General features: G+C 38.8%; 1 protein-coding gene across 2 annotated transcripts in view; it reads left to right on the top strand.

The window, feature by feature from the left end:
- Positions 1-21,829, top strand: part of SMAP1 (small ArfGAP 1) — a 64,944-nt gene that overhangs the window by 14,201 nt on the left and 28,914 nt on the right. Inside the window, exons 2-5 of one of the 2 annotated variants that reach the window (XM_026695161.2) lie at positions 10,937-11,070; positions 13,393-13,478; positions 15,555-15,630; positions 20,187-20,261. In XM_026695161.2, the coding sequence (XP_026550946.2) occupies positions 10,937-11,070; positions 13,393-13,478; positions 15,555-15,630; positions 20,187-20,261 (371 nt within the window). The remainder of the gene's footprint in view (positions 1-10,936; positions 11,071-13,392; positions 13,479-15,554; positions 15,631-20,186; positions 20,262-21,829) is intronic. The other variant, XM_026695160.2, reaches the window with a different exon arrangement.

Here is a 21,829-nt window from a genome sequence, read left to right as displayed (position 1 = left end):
AAACAGAACAATCATGGGTGGGCAAAAAAGCAGTTGGAAGCAGGAGCAACTTCCAACTTCCTGCCAGCTTTATTCTTGGCTTTCCTTGTATGAAGTAACTCTTCCAACTCTGTTATTCTGAAGCTGGCAGGGAGTTCTGAGACTGATGATCGCATGACCCTTAATTTCAATCCCATGGGAGCCATTGGTTCCAGATTTTGGACACTTTCTGTAAGCTAGCCAATTTGGAGTACATTGATTCCAGAATTGTTATCCTGTGATGCACTGTTTCACCCTGTTGAAGGTTACAAGCAATAAAGCAGACACAAGTTTAATGTGTGTAGTTTAATATTGCATAGATTAAAACCATAAAATTTTTTAAAAAATAATATGAGACAGTGCAGTCCAGCTACTAATAGGGTAGCCACTTGGCATGATCCACACCACTGCAGTTGGATTCCCAGACAAGATGGCAAAAGACAAGCGTTAAAGCTCTTTGTAAGGGCCAAAAGGGTGGGTGCCAATCTTAGTTTGGGGACAATGATGCTTCAAAGAGTAGGTGCCATGGCAGAAGACATTCTTTTCCTGGGTCCTGTCAGATGACATTACTGAGAAGATGGGACCCATTATATGCTTCTGCTGGATCTCATGGGATGGGTAGATATAACTAGGGAGATGCGGTTCCTTAAATATCTTAGATTACTTTCAATCTAGAGACTAGCCACCCTTCCTGGACATACAAGAAGTAGATACTCTTTTGCTTCTCTTACCAGAGATTTCTGAGATTTCAATATCTGAGCTGCCTAGATAATGCTTTCCTCTTTAGACTGTAAGGCACGTCTAATATCCAGTGAGCTATCAAGTAATTTCTGAATCATAGTTTTCTATATCACTCAGTGTAGAAATATTTCTTTCCTTTACGGTATCTGTAGTATTGGGAAATTATTCTGAAGCCACAGCAGATCTGAATTTCTCACTTCACTAGCGCAGCTTCTGCCAGTGCAGCAAGAGGATCTGATATATAATAGCCGCAGTTCTTCAGATACAGCTTTTTTGGAAGCAGACCTGCAACCCCATAAATTAAGGTGCTAGATTCCTTTGCAGATTCCCTGGGATCATCCATCTCTACACATTCACATATCAAGAATTTCCTACAGGCAGCTTACCTTCTGAAGCCTCCACCTCAGGGTGTAAAACTCAATTTCATTGAGGGCCGCATCAGGGTTGTGTGTGATCTCAGGGGGCCAGGCTGGGCCTGGCCAGGGTGAACCTGGTCATCTCGATGTTACTTGTGTTGGGGGTGCCTGTGGTGGCCTGAGCGCTCTGCCAGTGAAAACGGGATCCCAAGCTCTGTTTTTGGCTGCAATGACTTCCTGCAACCCTCTGCCAGTGAATATGTAGTTTAGGAGGACCTCCCACAGTCCATCCAAGCTCCGTTTTCACTGGCAGAGGCACTGCGGGCTGATCCTTCACTGTTTCCAGGGCAATCCCACAGGCTACATCTAAGCACCCAATGGGCCAGATCCGCCCCCCAGGCCTTGAGTTTGACACCCAGCTCCACCTATTCATATAAATTCTTCCTCTCATTTCCTCCCAGGGATTTCCACCTGATCCTAAAAGATTTTGTGTTATTTTTTTCAACTTGATCAATCAGAGATAAACTATATGTGATCTTTCTATATGCAACTGTCTTCCACCACACCTGAACATATGTCTGTCCTTCTGCCCACATCCAGCCATAATCCTAGAGATGCTAGTGGGACAACTTGGACATTTGGGGAACCAGCAAATTCTACCTCAAAAGAATCAAAGACTGACATTGGTCAGATTACCTACTTATCTCATCCCCACCCTCTCAGCAATAGGGCTCATTGCTACAAGGACCAGACCGCAGCTGCTTTGGTAGGTAAAATGGACCAAGCCACCAAAGAGAACAATCTTCTTAGCTACCAGTTTTCCCTTGAGTACTGTTTGAAGGTCAACAGGCATGGCTCTCTATTCCTTAGTGAGAGACCACAAACTTAACGGGCACATCTTGGATAATGCTGTAACGAATAATGTGTTATAATTTGCTCAAAAGTTTCTCGCCCTATTTGGACTGCTCAAGTTAAGTATATCTATGAGCCACATTAAATAGAAAACGAGCTACTGTGAACCTACTATGAAGATTCATCCACCCAAGAAGACAATTCTTTGCTGAATAGGGAGGAAGTTGTAATATTTATCATTTGTATCTGTTTGTGTTCTGTTTTTAATTGTACAAAACTGATGAAGTTTCCTAGGATTTTGTGTCTTATTTTCTTTACAGATGATATATACTTACATAAACTATTATTGTGCTGTTTGTATGCGGAATTTGGGAGAAAAATAGTCTTTTATGTTTTTTTTGATATATTTAAACTTTGGCCATCTCCCTCATAGAGAGACTCTGGGTTTTTAGGACCTAACTGTAACTTCCGTTCTTGATTAGATCATATTGTCAAAACAAATTGGTTTATTTTTAAGGTGGGTGGAGGGAGGGGAGACTGTCTAATAATTATTTCTTCTTATACAGTATCTGTGCTGATACTATATATTTGTTGAATCATCCTTAAGTTGAAATAGTGAATGGTAGACATACAAATGTCCCTGTGGTCTTAGTTCCACATTTAATGCATCATGAAGTCACACTAATGCCCAAGCATATGCTGACAGTACATACATTTACCTGATAGTATAAACTATTCCTGGATATATATCTTTATTGGAGTTTGTTTTTGAAGCTTTTATGTCTGAATACAATGCCAAGACTGCTTTTCTTATTGAATGCATAATTGAGGTTCCCCAATAGTGAGTATAAGCTAAAGACATAGAGAATCTAAGTCTCTGATTTTGTGTTCTGGTTCAAAGTAGTTCCTTCTGCTTGACTGCAGAGAAACCAGCTCCATTTTGTGGTTTTATCCCTTGGTTTTTTTCATAAGAGTTTTAGTTTTAAAAATTGGTCTTGTGGTTGTTTTACCGTCATTCTCCTAATCCCCGTTTTCCTTTACCTCATGTTATTTCAATGATAAGTTTAGGTACGTCTTGCATTACGGTTTATTAAAGTTCTGTTAGCTTCTCTAGGAGCCTTCAGGATTGATGGGTAGAAACGCTTTAAACAGATAAGCAACTTCAGTTCTAGCAATGTCTGAATAAACCTTTTAAAATCCACTTCAGACTATAGAAAGTTTGCCTTAACCAAACAAGCAGCTCTCTACCAGGATAACAACATAATCATCAGAAGTATTTTTATCCCATTCTTCAACTGGAGAAAACTCCTAGAGCAGCTTACAAAAATCAATAACAGGAGTGTGCTGACTGAAGAGCTTTCACACATATTAACTGTAAATCCTAAGGAGCTATAGAAAAAAATAGCTGAAGGGTTAGACACAAAAGCCACTTTACTTTGAAACGGACAATTTATAATTGTTTGCTGGTACAACATTGTATGTTTCAGTCTTGATTCAAAATTCTTCAACCTTACCATGTTCAGTAGGGTTAATAGTCTCAAAAATTCTGAATTAAGACTTGAAATAACATTGTGTGGGGAAAAAATCAGGACATGTACAGGCTACCTACAATTTCTTTCTTTTTTAAATAAATTTTATTAAGTTTCCAAATTTTAAAAGCATAAAATAAAACTTTATACATTATTATCAACATCAAGACAACTTTTGCATCTCCTCACATTTTTCAGTATATGTATTTACTTATTCCTTTACCATTACATCTTACTCTTACTATAAATCAATATCTTTTATTCTTACATCTCAATCTTCTCCATGGTATATTTACATATTCCCTCATTCTTTTCCTAATTGCCATTTTATTTTCTTTTTATTTCTAAACCACTCATACCAGGCCCTATAATAAATTGAATCGTCTGTCTTTTATTTTCATCGTTAGCCTGTCCATCTCTATACAATCTATTTTTTTTTTATAACTACACCTTCTGGTGGAACCCTTTTTTCCTTCCAGAGTTGTGCGTACGAAATCCTTGCAGCTGTTAATATATGTAATGTCGAGCGGCGGAATAACCCGAGGCAAACACGGAGCAAACTTCAGCTTTTACTTTATTGTAACAATAAAGGGTTGCTGCAGCTGCTGCGCTAACAAGGCAGCCAGCTGGCGGACAACAGCTGATGCCGTTTGACAGCTCCCCAATAGTAATAGTAATGGTCCGTGTTCCCACTGGAAACACGGAACGGAGTGAAGACTTCAGCTCAGTCTTTTCCAAACGCCACACTCCTTTCCCCCAGAAAGCATGCATAATCCTTCAGATAACTCGGGCACTTGCACAGGCGGCCAGATCTTCTAAGTCCTGACGAAGCTGCTGCTGGAAGAAACTTTTCTGCTTGGTGGGCAACATCTGGTGCTGACGAAGCTGGCGTCTCAGCTTCAGGCATTTCTGGGCGAGGGACAGATGGCTGTTCGGGTAGGCTTGCGTTCCTGTTGGATCCGAGGGAAGTTTCTTTGGGCGCCGGCGGTTTCTCTGTTGCAGGAACGTTTTGAGGGCCATCTGCAGACGCACTCCAACGCCTTCTAAGCTGATCGATATGGCAGTGCTAGATGTGCCCGTCTTGCAGTTGAACCCTTGTCCCTGGAAGAGTGGGCAGCAATATCGAGGGCAGTGATGGGGAGTTTGAGATCGTTGATCTGGAAAACAGCATTAGTTGGTGCAGGATCCTCCACAGGAACAGGCAGGGGGCAGCGACTAAGAGCATCAGCGTGGCATAGACTCTTGCCAGGTCGATGAACCAGTGTATAGGAACAGGCAGCCAGAAATAAGGTCCACCTGGCCATTCTTGGAGACAAAATCTGAGGAGTTTGTCTTTCACCAGACAGAAGGGCTAACGGTGGCTTGTGATCCGTGATCAACTTGAAATAGTGTTCATATAGAAACATGGAATTTTTTGATAGAAGCAACTGCAGCCAAAGCCTTGTCAATTTGGCTGTAGTTGCGCTCAGCTGGGGAAAAAGTTTTGGAGAAAAAGGCAATGGGTGCCTCAGAACCGTTAGGCAGTCCATGACTTAAAACAGCACCTATGCCAAAAGCATCTGCTGCTAAAACTAAAGGTAAATGTTCATTAAATTGTATCAGGACAGCGTTGGATGTAAGTAATGATTTGACAGCATGGAAGGCATGGGCTTCCCTAGGTCCCCATTGCCAGGGGGATTGCTTGTCCAAGAGTCTGTGCAGAGGCTCTGCAATGGAAGCTTTATGAGGCAAAAGTGAAGCGTAAAAGTTAAGGAGTCCTAAAAAGGCCCGTAGCTCAGTTTTGTTAGTTGGTATGGGTGCCTCCTGAATAGCCCTTACTTTGGACTCGATTGGGTGTATACCAGAGGCATCAATTCTGTATCCCAAAAATTCTACTTATGGGGTGGCAATAGTGCACTTGTCTTTCTTTAACTTAAGACCATGCTGTCTGAAACGATCGAGGTCTCCTCTGACTCTGCAGTAACTGAGGCTTGTCGGGGCAGATATTAAAATGTCATCAAAATACAGAATTATGCCCGGTAATCCTTGAAGAAGTCTTTCCATTAAGGATTGGAAAATTCCTGGGGCTACACTTACGCCAAATTGGAGGCTCCTACATTTGAAAGCGCCCCTGTGCATTACAATAGTTTGTAGTTCAGCGTGTGTCATCAACAGGGAACTCTTGATAGGCCTGTGACATGTCTAATTTAGCGAAAATGGTTCCTGGCTCAAAAGAATGTAGTAGGTGCTGGATAACAGGGACTGGATAGGCGCTGATTTGTAAATATTTGTTCAATGACGTCTTGTAATCTGCACAGATTCTTATGCTCCCTCTTTCTTCAGGGGTGTCACTATAGGGGTTTCCCATTTTGCGAAGTCCACAGGCTCTAATACACCTTGTTTAATTAATTTGTCAAGCTCCATGTCTAATTTGGGGTGGATTGTAAAAGGTATCCTTCAAGGCTTTAAGCGGATTGGTACTGCCTGAGGGTCCAAGTTGAAAGATATTGGGATTCCTGAATAACAGGCCAGCCCCTCGCTGAACACATCAGCATAGTCATTAAACAAGGTGTCCACTTCAGCATTTGTAATAGAGTGGATTCCGCTTATATGGAGGCCAAGGGCAGGGAACCAGTCTAACCCCATCAGGCTAGGGAGGGCACCATCCATTACCACTAAAGGCAAGTGACCTTTAAAATTTTGAAATTGTACAAAAAACTTGCCTTTTCCGATGACTGGGATGGTTCTGCCTTGGTAGTCACGTAGGGTTAACTGGCAACTGTGAAGCTTCTTCTTAGCCATTCTGGGAAGTAGTTGTTTCAAGGTGCTCCATGAGATGATGGACAGTGCTGAGCCTGTGTCAACCTCCATCCTGCAAGGTTTTCCTTCTATGGAAACAAAAACACTAATTTTGTTAGAGCCTTTGTTAGTCAGCTTGGCTTGATAGGAGGTAGAACAGTCTTCAACTTGTTTTTGGAGATGTTGGGTTGCCTGAGGCTTTTGGGCAAAAGTCTTTCCTGCTTGACAGATCCTGGCTAAATGACCCTTCCTTTGGCATTTTAGACAAATGGCATTCCTGAACTTGCAGGATGCCCTGAGGTGGTTTCCCCCACAGTTTAGGCAAATGGGCTGATGCCATGGAAGTAGATTGGAATTTGGCCTGTTTTCCCCTTGACTGGTTTTTTGCTGCCTGAGGCAATTTACATCATTAGCCTTTTCATAGCCTTCTTCTGAGGAGGCTTCATCGTAATGGATAGCTGAGCTGCCCTGGCTAATTGGATTTCCCTGAATTTCTGCTACTGAAAGTGCTGATAGTTCAGCAGCTTGAGACTCTTCAATTGCTAATTTAAGGGTTAAATTCCTTTTAGCCAATAGACGTCTTTGTAGCCTTAAATCCCTGACTCCACAAACTAGTTGGTCTAATAACATGTCTTCCAGATAGTCTCTAAACCCACAATGCAAGGCAGCTGTTCGTAGGGCAGCCATGTACCCACTAATAGTCTCCCCCTCAGCCTGAATCCGTCTCCTAAAAGCATGATGCCTGGCAATTTGGGATGGCTTAGGGGAATAGTGGTTGGAAAGAATTTCCTGCAATTCTTCCCATGGAACAGTCTTATTGAACATGGAGCCAATAATGCCGTAGCAGTGTCAAACACTGTGGCTCTGCTAAAACTTAAAAAGTATGACTTTTTCCTATGATCGGAAATGTCAGCAAGGTCTATGGCATCTAGGAAACAGTCAAATCGGTTTCTGTAGGACTCCCTCGCTGTTGGTCTGAAAGGCGGGAATGCAGGGTTCAAAGTCATCTCGACTCAGCGGTGCTGGATCTTTTGAGAAAAGTTGAAATTCGTGTTCGCGAATAGTGACAGTAGCTCTTAAAGTGACATTCAGCTTGGTAGTGACTTTGGCTTTTTTTGTAGTGACTTCGCTCAGCGATTCTTTGCCCGGTTGCCTCTTATAGGAATCCCACCCTCATTGCCAGAGTTGTGGAGCAGTGGAATAACCTGAGGCAAACACGGAGCGAACTTCAGCTTTTACTTTATTGTAACAATAAAGGGTTGCTGCGGCTGCCACGCTAACAAGGCAGCCAGCTGGCGGACAACAGCTGATGCCGTTTGACAGCTTCCTTTTATAGCTGGCTGTCAAACAGCATCAGCCAATAGGAACAGTCCATGTTCCCGCTGGAAATACGGACTGGAGTGAAGTCTTCACCTCAGTCTTTTCCGAATGCCACATGTAACATAATATATCTATCTCTTTTATTGCTTTTTTTTTTGTTATACCTAATAAAAAAGTTTCCAGATTAAATTCCGTTTTCTGATTCGTGATTTTTTCTATCCATTGTTTAATTGTATTCCAATATTTTTTCACTTCCTGGCATGTCCACCAGGTATGAAAATAAATACCCTTTTCTTTTCCACATTTCCAACAATTTGGGTCTGAGTTAAACATTTTTGCCAGTCTTGCAGGGGGAAGGTCAGGCTACCTACAATTTTTAACAGATGTATATTGTCTACTTCTACTGTTTTGACAGCATTTTGTCTATAGACCTCTCTTCTACCAGACAAAACATCTTAAATCTTTCCATTTGAACTAATGTTTCTGGTGACATTTTGTCTATAATTGATCTTGACAGAAAGATGGATGTGGGGCTGCATTTAATCTATAAATAGTTCATTCTTGTCTGCAGTACATGTGGAAATGGGCTAACTAGGTAAAAAGGATTTTATTTTATTTTTTTGGCTGAGTACAACACGTTCTTTCCTTGCAGATGTCCCATAAATGGGATGATATCATCAGGTGGCAGTGCTGAAAATCTTAAAACATTTTGCATTTTTAGTAAGTTTGGATGAGTTTCCGAATGGAAATGGATGTACTTTCATTTATAGACCCTTAGCATATTTATTTCTACATTTATTTCACTATAACTTTTTTTTCTAAACTCTTTCTGCTGACAGTGTTACCCAAAATTTATGTAGCTGAGCACTATAAGAGCTTGTCTTTAAGTCTATTATACATTGATAAGAGTTTCACTATGCTTATTGTTTGCAGATTACCACTTAGCAGGCCTGTTGAGGATTATCTGGGCCTTTATAAAGAAGGATACCTGGATGATTTTGTTAGTCTCTTGGCAGCTAAAGTTAATGGGATGAGCGAAATAGGTTCTAATATTATTATCTGGATCCCTTAGAGCTTCTTAAGCCAAAGATAATAGATAAAATAGTCTGTGATGTGAGTTGTGCCACTTGTAGGCTTGACCATGTCTCCTTGGTTCCATCTGGCAGTTGGAGTGGAGAGGGTGAGCAGCTAGATCTGGCAAATGTTCAGTGCTTTTTTAAAAAAGTGTGTGCGTGTGAGGGTGTCATGCCATTTATTTTAAAAGAGGTATTTGTGTCCCTTTCTACCTTGAAGACATGCTCCTTTGACCTAACTGTTTTTGATATATTTTAACGATGGTTTTTGAAAAGGTGGTAGATGCTCAGTAACTGTGATGAAAAACCTAGATCATGTGTCATGTTGCCATCACGTGAGGTATTATGATATTTTTTTACTTCGAGGAGATGGGGTGGGTGTGGCCTGCGCATGATGCATCCAGCCTGTGGGCCGCTAGTTTAATACCCCTGACCTAGATGGAAAAACCAGGGGAGTCAGGTTTGTTTCAGAAAAGATTCTTGGATCCAGGGGAGTGGGGAATGTAAGAAAGTAAATCCACCTTAATTATACTACTGTGTTTCTCCAACAATACAGCCTCCCCCAATAGAAAGTCCCAGCATGTTGTATAGGCATAAAATCAAATTAAGCCTGCATTGACCTCGGCGTTGGTGGGGCAGTTCATATCGGGAAGGAGAGCCTGCCTGTCAGGTGCGCTGGGCGCCCCAGGTGAAGCTCTTCACGCTCTGCCCAGCACTAGGCAAGGCTGGTGGCTGGGCACTTCTCCCGGGGTGGGCTGATCCTGTGCTACAGCCCCAGGAGATTCACCTCCCCATGTGGGGTTGGGCTGCCCTTTCGGGCAGGGGAGTCTTTGTCATACCAGTAGTAGGGCGTCGTTTTTAAAAGAATTGGCTTTTCCTTTGAAGGCGAAGGGAAGGCGGCGACAGGAGCACCTGAAGCTGAGTGTCTCCGCCGGGCTCCAGTTGTAGGGAGGAGCCCTGGCTGGCCGTGCATGGCTGTGCCAAACGCCATGGCGTTGTTCTAAATGCCGTGGCAGCACGGGGAGAAGGGAAAGCAACGGTGGCTGAAGGTCTCCCGATACCAACACCGAGGTCAACATCCAAGCCGCCGCCACCTGCCCGAGGATGCAGGGGGGGGAATTAATTCACCCCCGAAAAGGCGGCCTAGCCGTTTTTTCGGGGGTCAAAAAAAATAAGGCCCGGCCTTATTTTGTGAGAAACACGGTAGGTATACAGTATGTGGTGTGGGAGAATTATTTCAGATTTCATTTTACATTACCCTGCTAGCAATAAAAAACTTTCTAGAAAGTATTTCCTTAGATTGCCAACTTCACAGGGTCTAATAACTACAGACAATTCTAGAAAAAATTGTTTATTTAGATTCCTGCCAGTCAAGATTCAGACTTAGTGATGAAATGGCAACATTTGAAACCGTTAAGTATAGTATCTTCCTAGACAGCCTACAGGGGCTGGGAATCAGTGTCCTGTATCTCTGTTCTATGTGAGTGGGAAGTTGCGGTCTGTAATCAGGGCAGCAAAGATAGTTTTTAATGCCATGAATGTTTCAGTAAAGAATATTACAGGATTCAATGCCCCCACCACCACCATGTCACTTAACATCTATATCATGTTGCTTAACATACACATGAATTTGCTGGGATAAATCATTTGGGGGTGGTGTCATTATTATGTAATGGATATTACATAAGCTCAATTCAGACTGCTGTTGATGGCCTACAAAGATTCATTATTGTATAGTGGTGGTTAGGCACCTAATGGCCATGTTTAAATGTGCCTGTCTGGCAAGAAGAACATAGCAAAAAAATCCAACTCGGAATTCCTATTCTACTTGAGCTATGGGCAATAGCTGTTGCAGTCTAGGTATGGACTTCCTTGCTTCCAGATGTTCAAGCAGCCCCTTCCTTTTTGGCATTGTGTAGAGCTGTTAAAACGGCACTGGATTGACATTTTCTGGTTGCCATTTGCATGATTTGTCTCTTCCTTTTGCTTTTGTTTTTATTTGATTTTTTTAAAAAAAATACTATACTGCCAAGAGGTTAGACATTGAAGTGGGTTGTAAAAAATAAAACTAGAAAAATCTCATAGTGCAACAAAGTGGGTATTATACTACTGAATTTCAGTTATGTGATCCAGGGATGCTCTGTACTCTGACTGCAATAGCCTTTAATCTAGAGAAGGCTGAAAACAAGTTTTCTTTTTAAATGATGGATGGATGGATATTTAAGTACTCTAAGTATTATATAGTTTAATTTTCATACATTTCTTTTAGGTCCACGATGGGCTTCCTGGAATACAGGTGTCTTTATTTGTATCAGATGTGCTGGAATACATCGAAATCTGGGAGTGCATATATCCAGAGTCAAGTCTGTCAATTTGGACCAATGGACACCAGAACAAATACAGGTTAAAAAGTTATATTCAAGTTGTATTATGGGAGAATTTGTTTCAAAGTATATGTTAATAAAAATGAATACTCTTGCTTGAATTTTAAAAATAAGGAAAAACCCAACATAATTTTTCTAGGTAGCAATATAATTATTTATTGATTGCTCTTTTATGTGGGAACTGCATCTTGCAACAAGTTATTGTAAGTGTTCAAGGGAGAAGTTTTCTTTCTAATTTTAGTGGCATCTTGTACATATCAAGGATTAGCAAAAGATAGGTTGTGCAAAAGGTTCTGACTAATAACAGGTTGTTCTGTTCTGTTCTGTTCAATTTGTTCAACTTGTTCAATTCCAAGTATTCCAGAGGTTTTCTGACTTTCTATTGGTCTGTTTCAAGTGTTCTGACAGGTCAGAATAGCACATTCTGAAGTTGATTACTTCTAGAAAATTTGGACCACTTTAGCGTTTGAATATTTAGTTTTTCAAGCTTGCAATTTAATGTTCCAGGTAGTAAAATACTTCATCAATTTTTAATGTTCAAAAAATGGTGAACTAATATTAGTTTGCTTTGTCTCCAAACTTGTATAATTTTTGTAAAATATTTATGTCTTTTTTCAGTTCTATTGCATATTATTCCTTTTACAAGCAGAAAGAATAATATGCAGTAAGAAGATCATCCTTTTTTGCTACCATATGGTTTGATATTTATGCAGATGTTTATAATCAGGGTCTAGAATTATGTTTTTATGTTATGAAGTTTTCAAACCAATTTTAATCATTATGCCTATGAAAAGTTTTAAAAACAGAATTCTAACATGAGGACTTCTTCATTCACTTATTAAAATGGCTGAAAATGACAGTAAAAAGATATTTAAAATAAACATTTCTAAATTATAAAGTTAATAAATTCCAAAGCATGTGCTATAATAAGAATACAGATGTATTGCTGAAATAGATTTTTAAAATGTTATAGCCTTAAATGTTTCTCTTGCTGAAAGCATTCAACTTTGCCCCTTTGCCATAGTGGGTAGCTAAGGATATCTGTAGAATGCTGAGGCTCTCAAACTTTGTCTCCAAGAAGGCTTGGAGTCTTTACCTGCTGGCCCACCCTTCTGCTTTGAATGCTGTCTTGGTAATTCCTGTTGTTGTCATCTCTTTTCCAGCAGCATACCAAACAAACTTCATCTGCCTAATCTTCCTATGAGTGATATGGCACACTCATATCCACTGGTGTCTTTCTGGGGATTAAAAGTTCAAACTATAAGAATTGAAATAATTTTAGCAGTCTAGCCTTCTAGTCAAATAGCATAGAGCTGTAGTGCTAAAGGATTCTGCTCTTCCTTGGAAACAGACCAATCTCACAAGAGATGAACAAAATTGAAATTTATTGGAAAAGAAAAAAGGATAAAATTTATGAACACCCTTTAATTTAAAATACAAATCCAGGTGGTAAAATAAGTAAATTACCAAAAATCATTCCTATCATAGGATAACAGCTGCTGAAAAGAAATGTACAAAAGAAAATACAGTGCCCCAAGTAGACCCAAGATGGCCAACACAATTATTGTAAAGAAAAGCTGCTTATAAAGAAATTAGACTGAGATTCAAATTATAACATTAAATTATTCAGTCATACCCACCCTTAGTTATGAATACAGATTGACATTGCACAGAGTTCAGTAGTTGGTACAAACGAATAACAATACAGGACAGTAACAATTTAGTTTAAAAACAAGCCATTAGGCCATATGCAATTCCCCACTAGATGTGTTACCAATTTCTACAGAAATAGTGCTACCTAAAGCATCTGGTCCTGTGTTCAGTTCTGGACATCCCAGCTTCTTGGAAATTCCAAAATTTAATCAGAGGCTGTTGATAAAGAATTTAGACTCATGTTTTTCCCAGTGTGATTCACAGCATCTGGAGCTGTTCTCACAGTTTTAAAACAACCAGGTTTTTCTGTCTCCACAGAGGAATGATTTCATTCTATATACGATTCTGGGCCCGCTTTGCCCCTCATGGGATATTGATGGTTTGGAGTGAGACGCTGCTCTGTCTATCATGGATGTCTCAGACTGAGCAAAGAAGCTTACATTCATAATAATCTTTGAAGAAGATTATCCAAAAGTTCCAGTAACTCTAATCATATTAAAGGAATTAACTCAAAAGTAGTAACCTGGACATTTATGAATTTTAGGCTTGTATATTTTTTTACATGTTCACTCATGAATATGTCCTATGCTGCCTTATTATAATTTTTATGTAAAATGGTTATTAGAACAGCAAGTTTATCTTAAAATGCATTAAACTAAATTGAACTTTTTTTTGTCATTGCTTTTAGTGCATGCAGGAGATGGGAAATACCAAGGCAAGATTACTTTATGAAGCTAATTTACCAGAGAACTTTCGAAGACCTCAAACAGATCAGTATCCTTTTTTGCATTTCCCTTTTTCAGGGAAATTGGGGAGTAGTTATATATGATGGTAATGTTAAAATGGATGTATGCATCCTGCACAATGGCCAAGTGTAAATGTCAAGATTCTCAAAGGTGTAAAAGTTATTTTTTTAAAAGAACTTAGAGGCTGCTTAAACTTAAACACTATTTCCATTTTAGTTTGATAAAGATACTATTTGCTTCAAGAATATTGAAGGCAGGAAAAAGTGCCCCGTTGCTTAAGTATAAAGTTACTAAAGATATATACGATACATCTGGCCTATTTTAAATAAAGAGCTAAAATTAATATATTAATAGTGCATTAGAACTTAACCCTGGTGCTGGGTTTTGGAAATGGAAAGTTTGGAAACTTGAGTCTCATCGTGCAGAAAAATTTATATTGAGAAATTGATTGAACTCAAACTAAATTTGTCTTGTCTTATAAAACAATCTTTCTCATCCGTTTGTCTTGTCTTATAAAACAATCTTTCTCATCTGCCAGTATTCCAGCTTTGACCCTCATACCTCCAACTTTCCAAACTGGTTGAGAAGGAGCAAATCCAATAAGTATGAAGTTGAAATAAAGCTATAGACCAGGAGTGTCCAAACTTGCAGCCACAAGCCGGACGCGTCATGTGCTGGCACCACCCCTACCTGGTTTAGTGAAGGGGAAAAAAGTCCCGACAAGTCACATGGTGCTGCTGTGATGCTGCAAGTTTGACACCTCTGCTATATACCCATCATAAATTCTAATTTTTATTAATGAAATTTACTGAATATGCTTGGAATGATAAAAACAGTTTACACACACACACACAAATACATATATTAAACACCCATTTTTAAAATTCAGTCTGAATAGAAACATTGGAGAAAATGTGATGTATTTGTCTTATGCATCAAGATGATTATAAAAGTATTAAAAAGTGCTTTTACAAAATCAAACGTGTAAAAGAACATTCTAGAACAGGGGTCGCCAACCTTTTGGACCTTAGGGACCACCAAACTCATAATTTTAGATCCCAGGAACCACAAACCGGTTCTGTGGGCCTGGCCTAATTTGTGGGTGTGGCTTGGTTGTCATGTGACTGTCTGGGCATGGCTTGTATGTAAATAATATAAATATATAAATATTGAATTTTTTTATTAAAAAGGGCAACTTTTACCCAAAATCAGGCAAAGCAGGCAGGCAGATTGAGTTGCTCACAGATTCATTCAGAGATCTATCTATCTGCCATTGGCTAGCTCAGTCTGTCACATAAAATTTGCTTGCAAGCAAACTCACAAAATTAACTCACAATACACCATGCACGTAAATATTGAATTTTTTATAAAAAAAGAGCAACTTTTACCCAAAATCAGACAAAGCAGGCAGATTGAGTTGCTCACAGAATCATTCAGTGATTGATCTATCTGCCATTGACTAGCTCAGTCTCTCAAATTTGCTTGCCGCGAGTCTGCACTGAATTTGCTTGCAAGCAAACCTTCAGTCCTAAGGGAGGTTCGGCTGTGCTGAGCCGAAGATCTAAAGACTAGCTAGAAAGCAAGAAATCCAACCATTTCCTGCTTCCTAGCTAATCTAAATCTCCAGGCACAGCAGAACAGATGATGGTCGGAAAAAGGAAAAATAGCAATTTAGCAGGCAAGTTTACCAGATAAGGAGTGAGTGGGCGGGGAGGGTTCCTGCGGGCCATGTGGGCGGTGCAGCCTTATGTTTCTGTGCAGCCTGGATTAATTGCTTTGTGGGGGTGCTCTGGGGGTGAGATTTCTCTGCGGCCCACCAAAATTTTCTTATGGCCCACCAGTGGGCTGCAGCCCACCGGTTGGCAACCGCTGTTCTAGAACGCTAATGAAAATTGAATAGGCATCCTAAATTTGAAGCAGTTCAGTTCTGGCTTTAGAATTATTATGTAAAATTACAGTTTCTGCACTGAAAATGTCTGTTGTTTTATGCTGCTGCTCTGTGTGTGTGTGTGTGTGTATGCGCGCGCACGTGCATATGCATGCATATGTGCATCTCTTCCCCCCCCCCCCTTGTTTTGTCTTTTCCTTAAACTAACTTATTCAGAGCTGTGGAGTTTTTTATCAGGGATAAATATGAGAAGAAAAAATACTATGACAAAAATGCAACTCATGTCACCAGTGTAAGTAAATATTACTCTTCTCTGAATGACTATGAGGCACATGAAAACATAATTTTATAATTAATATAATATAATTAATATTATAATACTATAAATAGTATTTATATAGAGGTATTAAATATATAGCAGAGACGTAATCCCATGATAAGAGAAATAGATTTTAGTATAGAACTTATCTCCATTTCTACTAACAGTATGCTTGGTATTACTTGTATAAATCATTAAATAACTTGATGGATATTTGAGGGCTTAATTCAGTTAGAATTTTCACCTCTAAATACACAGGATTGTATATTGTCAAACATAAACACTTTCTGAGCGCTGAACTGTTTCTTAGTTTTGTTCAACAGTTTATAGAGTCTGAAATAGGATCTAGCTCTAAATCTTAATCCCTAAGGAATAGGCATGCTGTTGCTAATGCAAAATGAAGGAAATATTTCAATTAATTCATAGTGGAAATATATAATTTATCAGAGAAAATCAATAGGAAATTAATTTCAAGCAACTTGTTAAAATTGTATGACTGAAGTGAAATGTGAAGTGAAAGTTTGTCACATCCATTGCTGTTGAAAGAATTTGAAGAGCTAAAATAATTGGCTTTAACAAGAATTGTTTCAGATCAGAATAAATGTTCATCTAGCTCCTAATTTTGTCTCTTATTAACCAACCCAAAACACAGTTGAGGTTGGTATTTCCTGTTGTTGCTAGGTTTATAAGCTTTGGTTTAAAATCAACTGTGAAAGAGATTACAAGTAGCCCTCGACTTATGACCACAATTGAGCCCAAAATTTCTGATGCCAAGCAAGATAGTTAAGTGAGTTTTGCCCCTTTTTGCAACCTTCCCCCCATAATTGTTAAGTGAATCTCTGTGTTTGTTTAATAACAAGGTTAAGTGAATGTGACTTCCCCATTGACTGCTTGTCAGAAGGTGATCACATGACCCCAAGACTCAGTAACGTCATAAATATGAACTAGTTTCAAAGTGTCTGAATTTTGATCACATGATCATGGGAATGCTACAAAAGTCATAAGTCTGAAAAATGGTCATAAATCACTTTTTTCAGTGCCATTATAATTTTGAATGGTCATTAAACAAATGATTGTAAGCTGAGGACTATCTGTAATGTAGCTTGCATTTGAGGTGGAAAATCAATACCTAATTCTCTGGGTTACTTTTCTTTTGCATTTTTCTATTTAGAAGTAGTTGTATACATTAGATTTTCCTTGCAGGACTGCTACTTGCCTTTATTAAAAATAGTATGTAGTTAAAGGATATAAGCTGTAATAGAAATGTTTCAGGAAACTTTTGAGGCTTTTGTAATTCAAAGAGCACGCTATAGATCTATGTTGGCGAACCTATGGCATGCATGCCGGAAGTGGCACGCTGAGCCATCTCTGCTGGCACGCGAGAGCTCACCCAGAAGAGCCCAACTGCTCATGTGCGCCCGCACCGCCGCTTGACAGCTGATTGTCAGGTATCTGGCGCGCATGGGTGGGGGGTGCGTGGGAGACAAGTGTGCATGTGCAAAGATGTGCAGCGCACAGGGGGATCATGTGCACATGCACAAGGGATGAGGGGGCCCCAGCATGCATTGCCTTCTGGATGCTGGCACACGAGTGCAGGAGTGCGCATGCAATTATCAGCACAGGGGCCGAAAAATGTTTGCCACCGCTACTATAGTCTCATCATGGAAGCAGGAAAACTTCTCTCCTTATAAAATGTTTATCATAGTGAGTAAGATTGATCACAACACACACATTTATCAGAAAGAAAATAATAGCAGTCCTTGTTAGCCTGCAAACACTCCCACTCCTTTCACCTCACATCATTTCAATTTCTGTTTTTCTTGAACAAAGAGTCTCACTTCCACATAAAAGTATTGGTCTGTACTACTCATTAGTTTCTTTTTCAAAAATTCCTCTGAGCTCTGCACAAACTCCAGCATCATTATTCTCGTTAAATATGATGCTAAAGTCTTTACTTTACAGTATACTTATCTGCCATTTATTAATTAAATGGACTCTTTAAGAAAATAAATTGAGGGCAGATAGCCCTGTGAGGAGGCAGCATTAGTAGAACTTGCTGCATGCATATTGGTGTCCATAGCATGGTATTGTTTATCTCTGGTATAGGGTGTCCAGTGATGCTGGAAATGAGGGGAAAAAGTTATGCCTGCCCTTTCTGTGAGCCATAGGGGAAGAATAAATTGAGAAGGCTGGCATACCTAAAGCAGCCTTCTTCACACTAACAGACTTTCAGATGACTGGATTTCAATGACAGGTAGTTCTTGACTTATAACCATTTATTTAACGGCCATTTGGAAGTCACTTAGTCAGCTGTCATGCCTAAAAGAGGCCTGGGACTCACAGTCTTCTGTTTTCTAGGCCAGTCTCTTAACCACTGCCCCAGCTATATTGTTAGAGCCAGAAGTAGCTGTCACATTTCTAAATCATTTTGTGCTTTAATTTTTCTGAATGCCTTTTCTGTATTGGGAAAAGTAAAACTATCTATGAGCTCATTGTAAATAATAGGGTAAGGGTTTAGAGGCTGTGGTTATAAAATTAATTTTCCACTCCTTGTAGCAATATCTTTGCTCCTTGTAGTATAAAAGTATATGATTCTTATTGTTATTATCAATAAGAAAAAATGTAAGATCCACAAGAATCCTATGATACATTACCTGCATGATTTGCTACAATTCTAGTTGAACTGAATCAGTGCAGTGCAGTGCAGTGCAGTAGGGAGACGACAAATGAAGAAGTAATTTTAAAGTTGTCTTTCCTGTTTAATTTCTGAGATATGAATTTGGGAAGCAATTAAAAGTTCATTGTTACCCACTGTTAACAAAAGACAAGTCTCCTGATTTGCTTCTGTACCTGTCAACAGTGGTGTCCCCCAAAGCAGCGTTCTAGGACCAACTCTCTTCATACTCTACATAAATGACCTCTGTGATCATATTAAGAGCAACTGCATTCTCTTCGCTGATGATGTAAAGCTATTCAACACCACAGACAATACTGTTACCCTCCAAAAAGACCTTGACTATGTATCAGAATGGTCAAACAAATGGCAACTTCAAATCTCAATAAACAAATGCTCTCTCTTACATATTGGCAAAAAAAAATCAGAAAATAAAGTACAAGCTAAATAATCAAGACCTTGTTGATGATCCAAACTTTGTCAAGGACCCTGGAGTACTCATCTCTAATGATCTAAGCTGTGACTACATAGCCAAAAAGGCATTAAGAGTTGTTAATCTAATCCTACGTAGCTTCTTCTCTGGTAATATCATACTACTAACTAGAGCATACAAAACTTTTGCTAGACCTATACTTGAATACAGCTCATCAGTCTGGAACCCATATCATGTATCTGATATTAACACAATTGAAAAAGTCCAGAAATATTTCACAAGAAGAGTTCTCCGCTCCTCTACTCATTGCAGAATACCTTATGCCACCAGACTTGAAACTCTAGACCTAGAAAACCTTGAACTACGCCGCCTAGGGGCCGATCTAAATATAGTATATAAAATCATACATTGCAATGTCCTACCTGCAAATGAATACTTCGGCTTCAATCATAACAATACAAGAGCACACAATAGATACAAACTTAAGGTTAACTGAACCAAACTTGACTGCAGAAAACTTATGTTTTTTCTTATACCTGTATCTTGTAAGCGATTGACAAATAAATACTAAATACTAAAACATTTGTGGATGTTTCATATATGATGATCACTTGCGTTCCTACACTGGTTAATACTGTGGATAAAGCAGAAAGTATTCAACAGATTGTGGATTATGTAGACATGCTCACAAAATTGCAAACTTCCTTATAATATGCTTATTAGTTTATGATTAAAAGGCTCTTTTTGACTAACAACATTTTCTTCTTGCTTTCAAAAGAGAAGGTTCTGTTTAGTAGTTATATATTTCATTAAGCATTACAGTACCGATATAATTTTTTTCCTTCATAAAATGAATCCATTGGAATGAGCAAAAATAAAGATTCCTTTGCCTATTTCCCTACTCCTATGGGATAGTAGTCTTTTTTTAGTTTTTTTAGCTTTTAATAATTCATGAGTCATGCTGAATAAAACTGAACAATGGGATGAGAGGCTTAATTATTTTCTCTTGTGATAGTGATGTGATATTATCTGACTTAATTTCTTTCTTTATATTCTAGCAGATTCATCCGTTGAGCATTTACTATACCCTGATCGGATTTTAACCTTTAAAAATGTCTTTAGTAAATTTTTAAAGGGCAGTTGACTCTTTGTACCAATCTATATAATAATTAATTCTGTACCTCCAGTTAAATACTAGGTTGAACTGAGGAAGTCATTGACTCTATATTTATTTTGTTTGGAACATATTTTCAAAAAATATTTTCAGTAGCAAAATTAGCCTAAACTTAGCTTTGTCTCTCCTCTCCTGTCTTCTGTTTCTCAAAAATTGAAAATAATAAAATATACTTTAAAATTACTTCTTCCTATATTTACTGTAGCCTGTCATGTTATCTTTCCTCATCTTTCATCTGCTTTGTACAGATGTCTTCCTCTGATGCTGTTCAACCTCAAACATCTCCTCCTCTGCAAGCTGCCTCTGAGCAAAGCAAAATGGAGGTATTCCCTCTTCTTAGTGTTTGTGTTGTGTTTGGTGCAGATGTGTTCTACTTTTGTTCTGAATAGCTATAGGACAGACTAATATATTTGTTTGTGGCTTACTCTGTGTGAATTCAGCTGTAGTTGTTCATTGCGGTTTCTATGACATATGGCTTAGCACAATGCAAATTCCGCCAATATGGAATTATTTTCTGATATATATTTGTCATTTGTCTTAGGTAGGACTAAAAGTATTTAAGCCAAACTGTAAATGTTGTTATATTGCATTTTGTAAATCTATCCAAAAAGATTTTCTTCCTGAACTTTCACAGGTCATCTTGAACTATTTCACAATAACATACAAGTCTGTCCTAGATTTGTAACTTAAATTGTATGTTAAGATTTCCTAAAAATAAATATTGTTATGGAGATAATGGATTCTGAGCAGAATTGGCGAATTAGTGGCATAATTTGGAAAGTGAATTATTAATTAGTAGAATGCATTCCTCATTTTCAGTTGTCTGTGTACTCATTTAGTAATCCTCCATCCTGAACATGTTTTCTTTGAAATAAGATCCTCTAATTTCAGTAACACCTATTTCCAAGTTATTTGATTTGGGATTTCTCCGCTGTCTTTTTGTAAATATCCACATAATAAAATTGCCAATTCCACATGACTTCCAAAATGAGAAACAGCTGCAATATCCTGACTACCTCTTTATTGCTTTCTTAGTCTTGAACATGGTTTAAATTACATCCACTGGGGTTTGCATACAGAGCTTGGATTGGAATTACAGCCTTTTAGTTATTTGCTTGCTTGTTTGTTGTTTAGAGTATTTGCAGGCCACTCACTTCTTTAAGGTTTTTTTTTGGGGGGGGGGGAGAAATCTACAGAAACAATCAAAATGACTGAAGACTAATAATCCCTTGTCAGACTAACCACACAATCAGATGTAAATGTATTGTTATGTAGTCATTTTCTGAATCATGCTTGTGCTTGTTAAGACATTCAACGCAATGTACATTTTTTAAAAAATATAACGTAAAATAAGGGCAAAACTAAAACCTCTCTATAACAGGATAATTATTATTTTAAATGGCTAGAACTGATGAGGTGTGACAAAAAGGGTCCTATTTTATATACTATCCAACCTGTCCTTTTTAAATCATGAGACGTACACGAATCTCTGATGGAAATGTGAGCTTACTCCTAAAGAAAGAGGAAGCCATGCAATGTCAGAAAATCTGAATTATGTGTTCATTTATATAGAAGCCTTTATTAATCAATATTAACATTATCAATTGTGTTGGAAACAAATTGGAAGCCAGGACAAAAACAGTGATATGGGGGATCCTAAGGTGCACATCAGATAAAGCATGTGGATGAAATTTTTGAACTCTTTAAAGCAGGGTGTCAAACTTGATTTCATTGACGGCTGCATCAAGGTTGTGTTTGACCTGTGGGGGGAGAATGGGTTTGGCCAGGGTGGGCGTGGCCAGCTCAGCGTCATTCGTGTCCGTGCCTGTGGTGGCCCAAGTGCTCTGCCAGCAAAAATAGGCTCCCAATCTCCATTTTCGGCTGGGATGGC

This window comes from Pseudonaja textilis, chromosome 1 (genome assembly GCF_049901715.1).
Source record: "Pseudonaja textilis isolate UNSWEBS1 chromosome 1, rPseTex1.2, whole genome shotgun sequence".
Classification (NCBI taxonomy): Eukaryota; Metazoa; Chordata; class Lepidosauria; order Squamata; family Elapidae; genus Pseudonaja; species Pseudonaja textilis.
The sequence above is the reverse complement of the archived record's forward strand: the minus strand, read 5'-3'. Positions and strand labels throughout refer to the sequence as shown.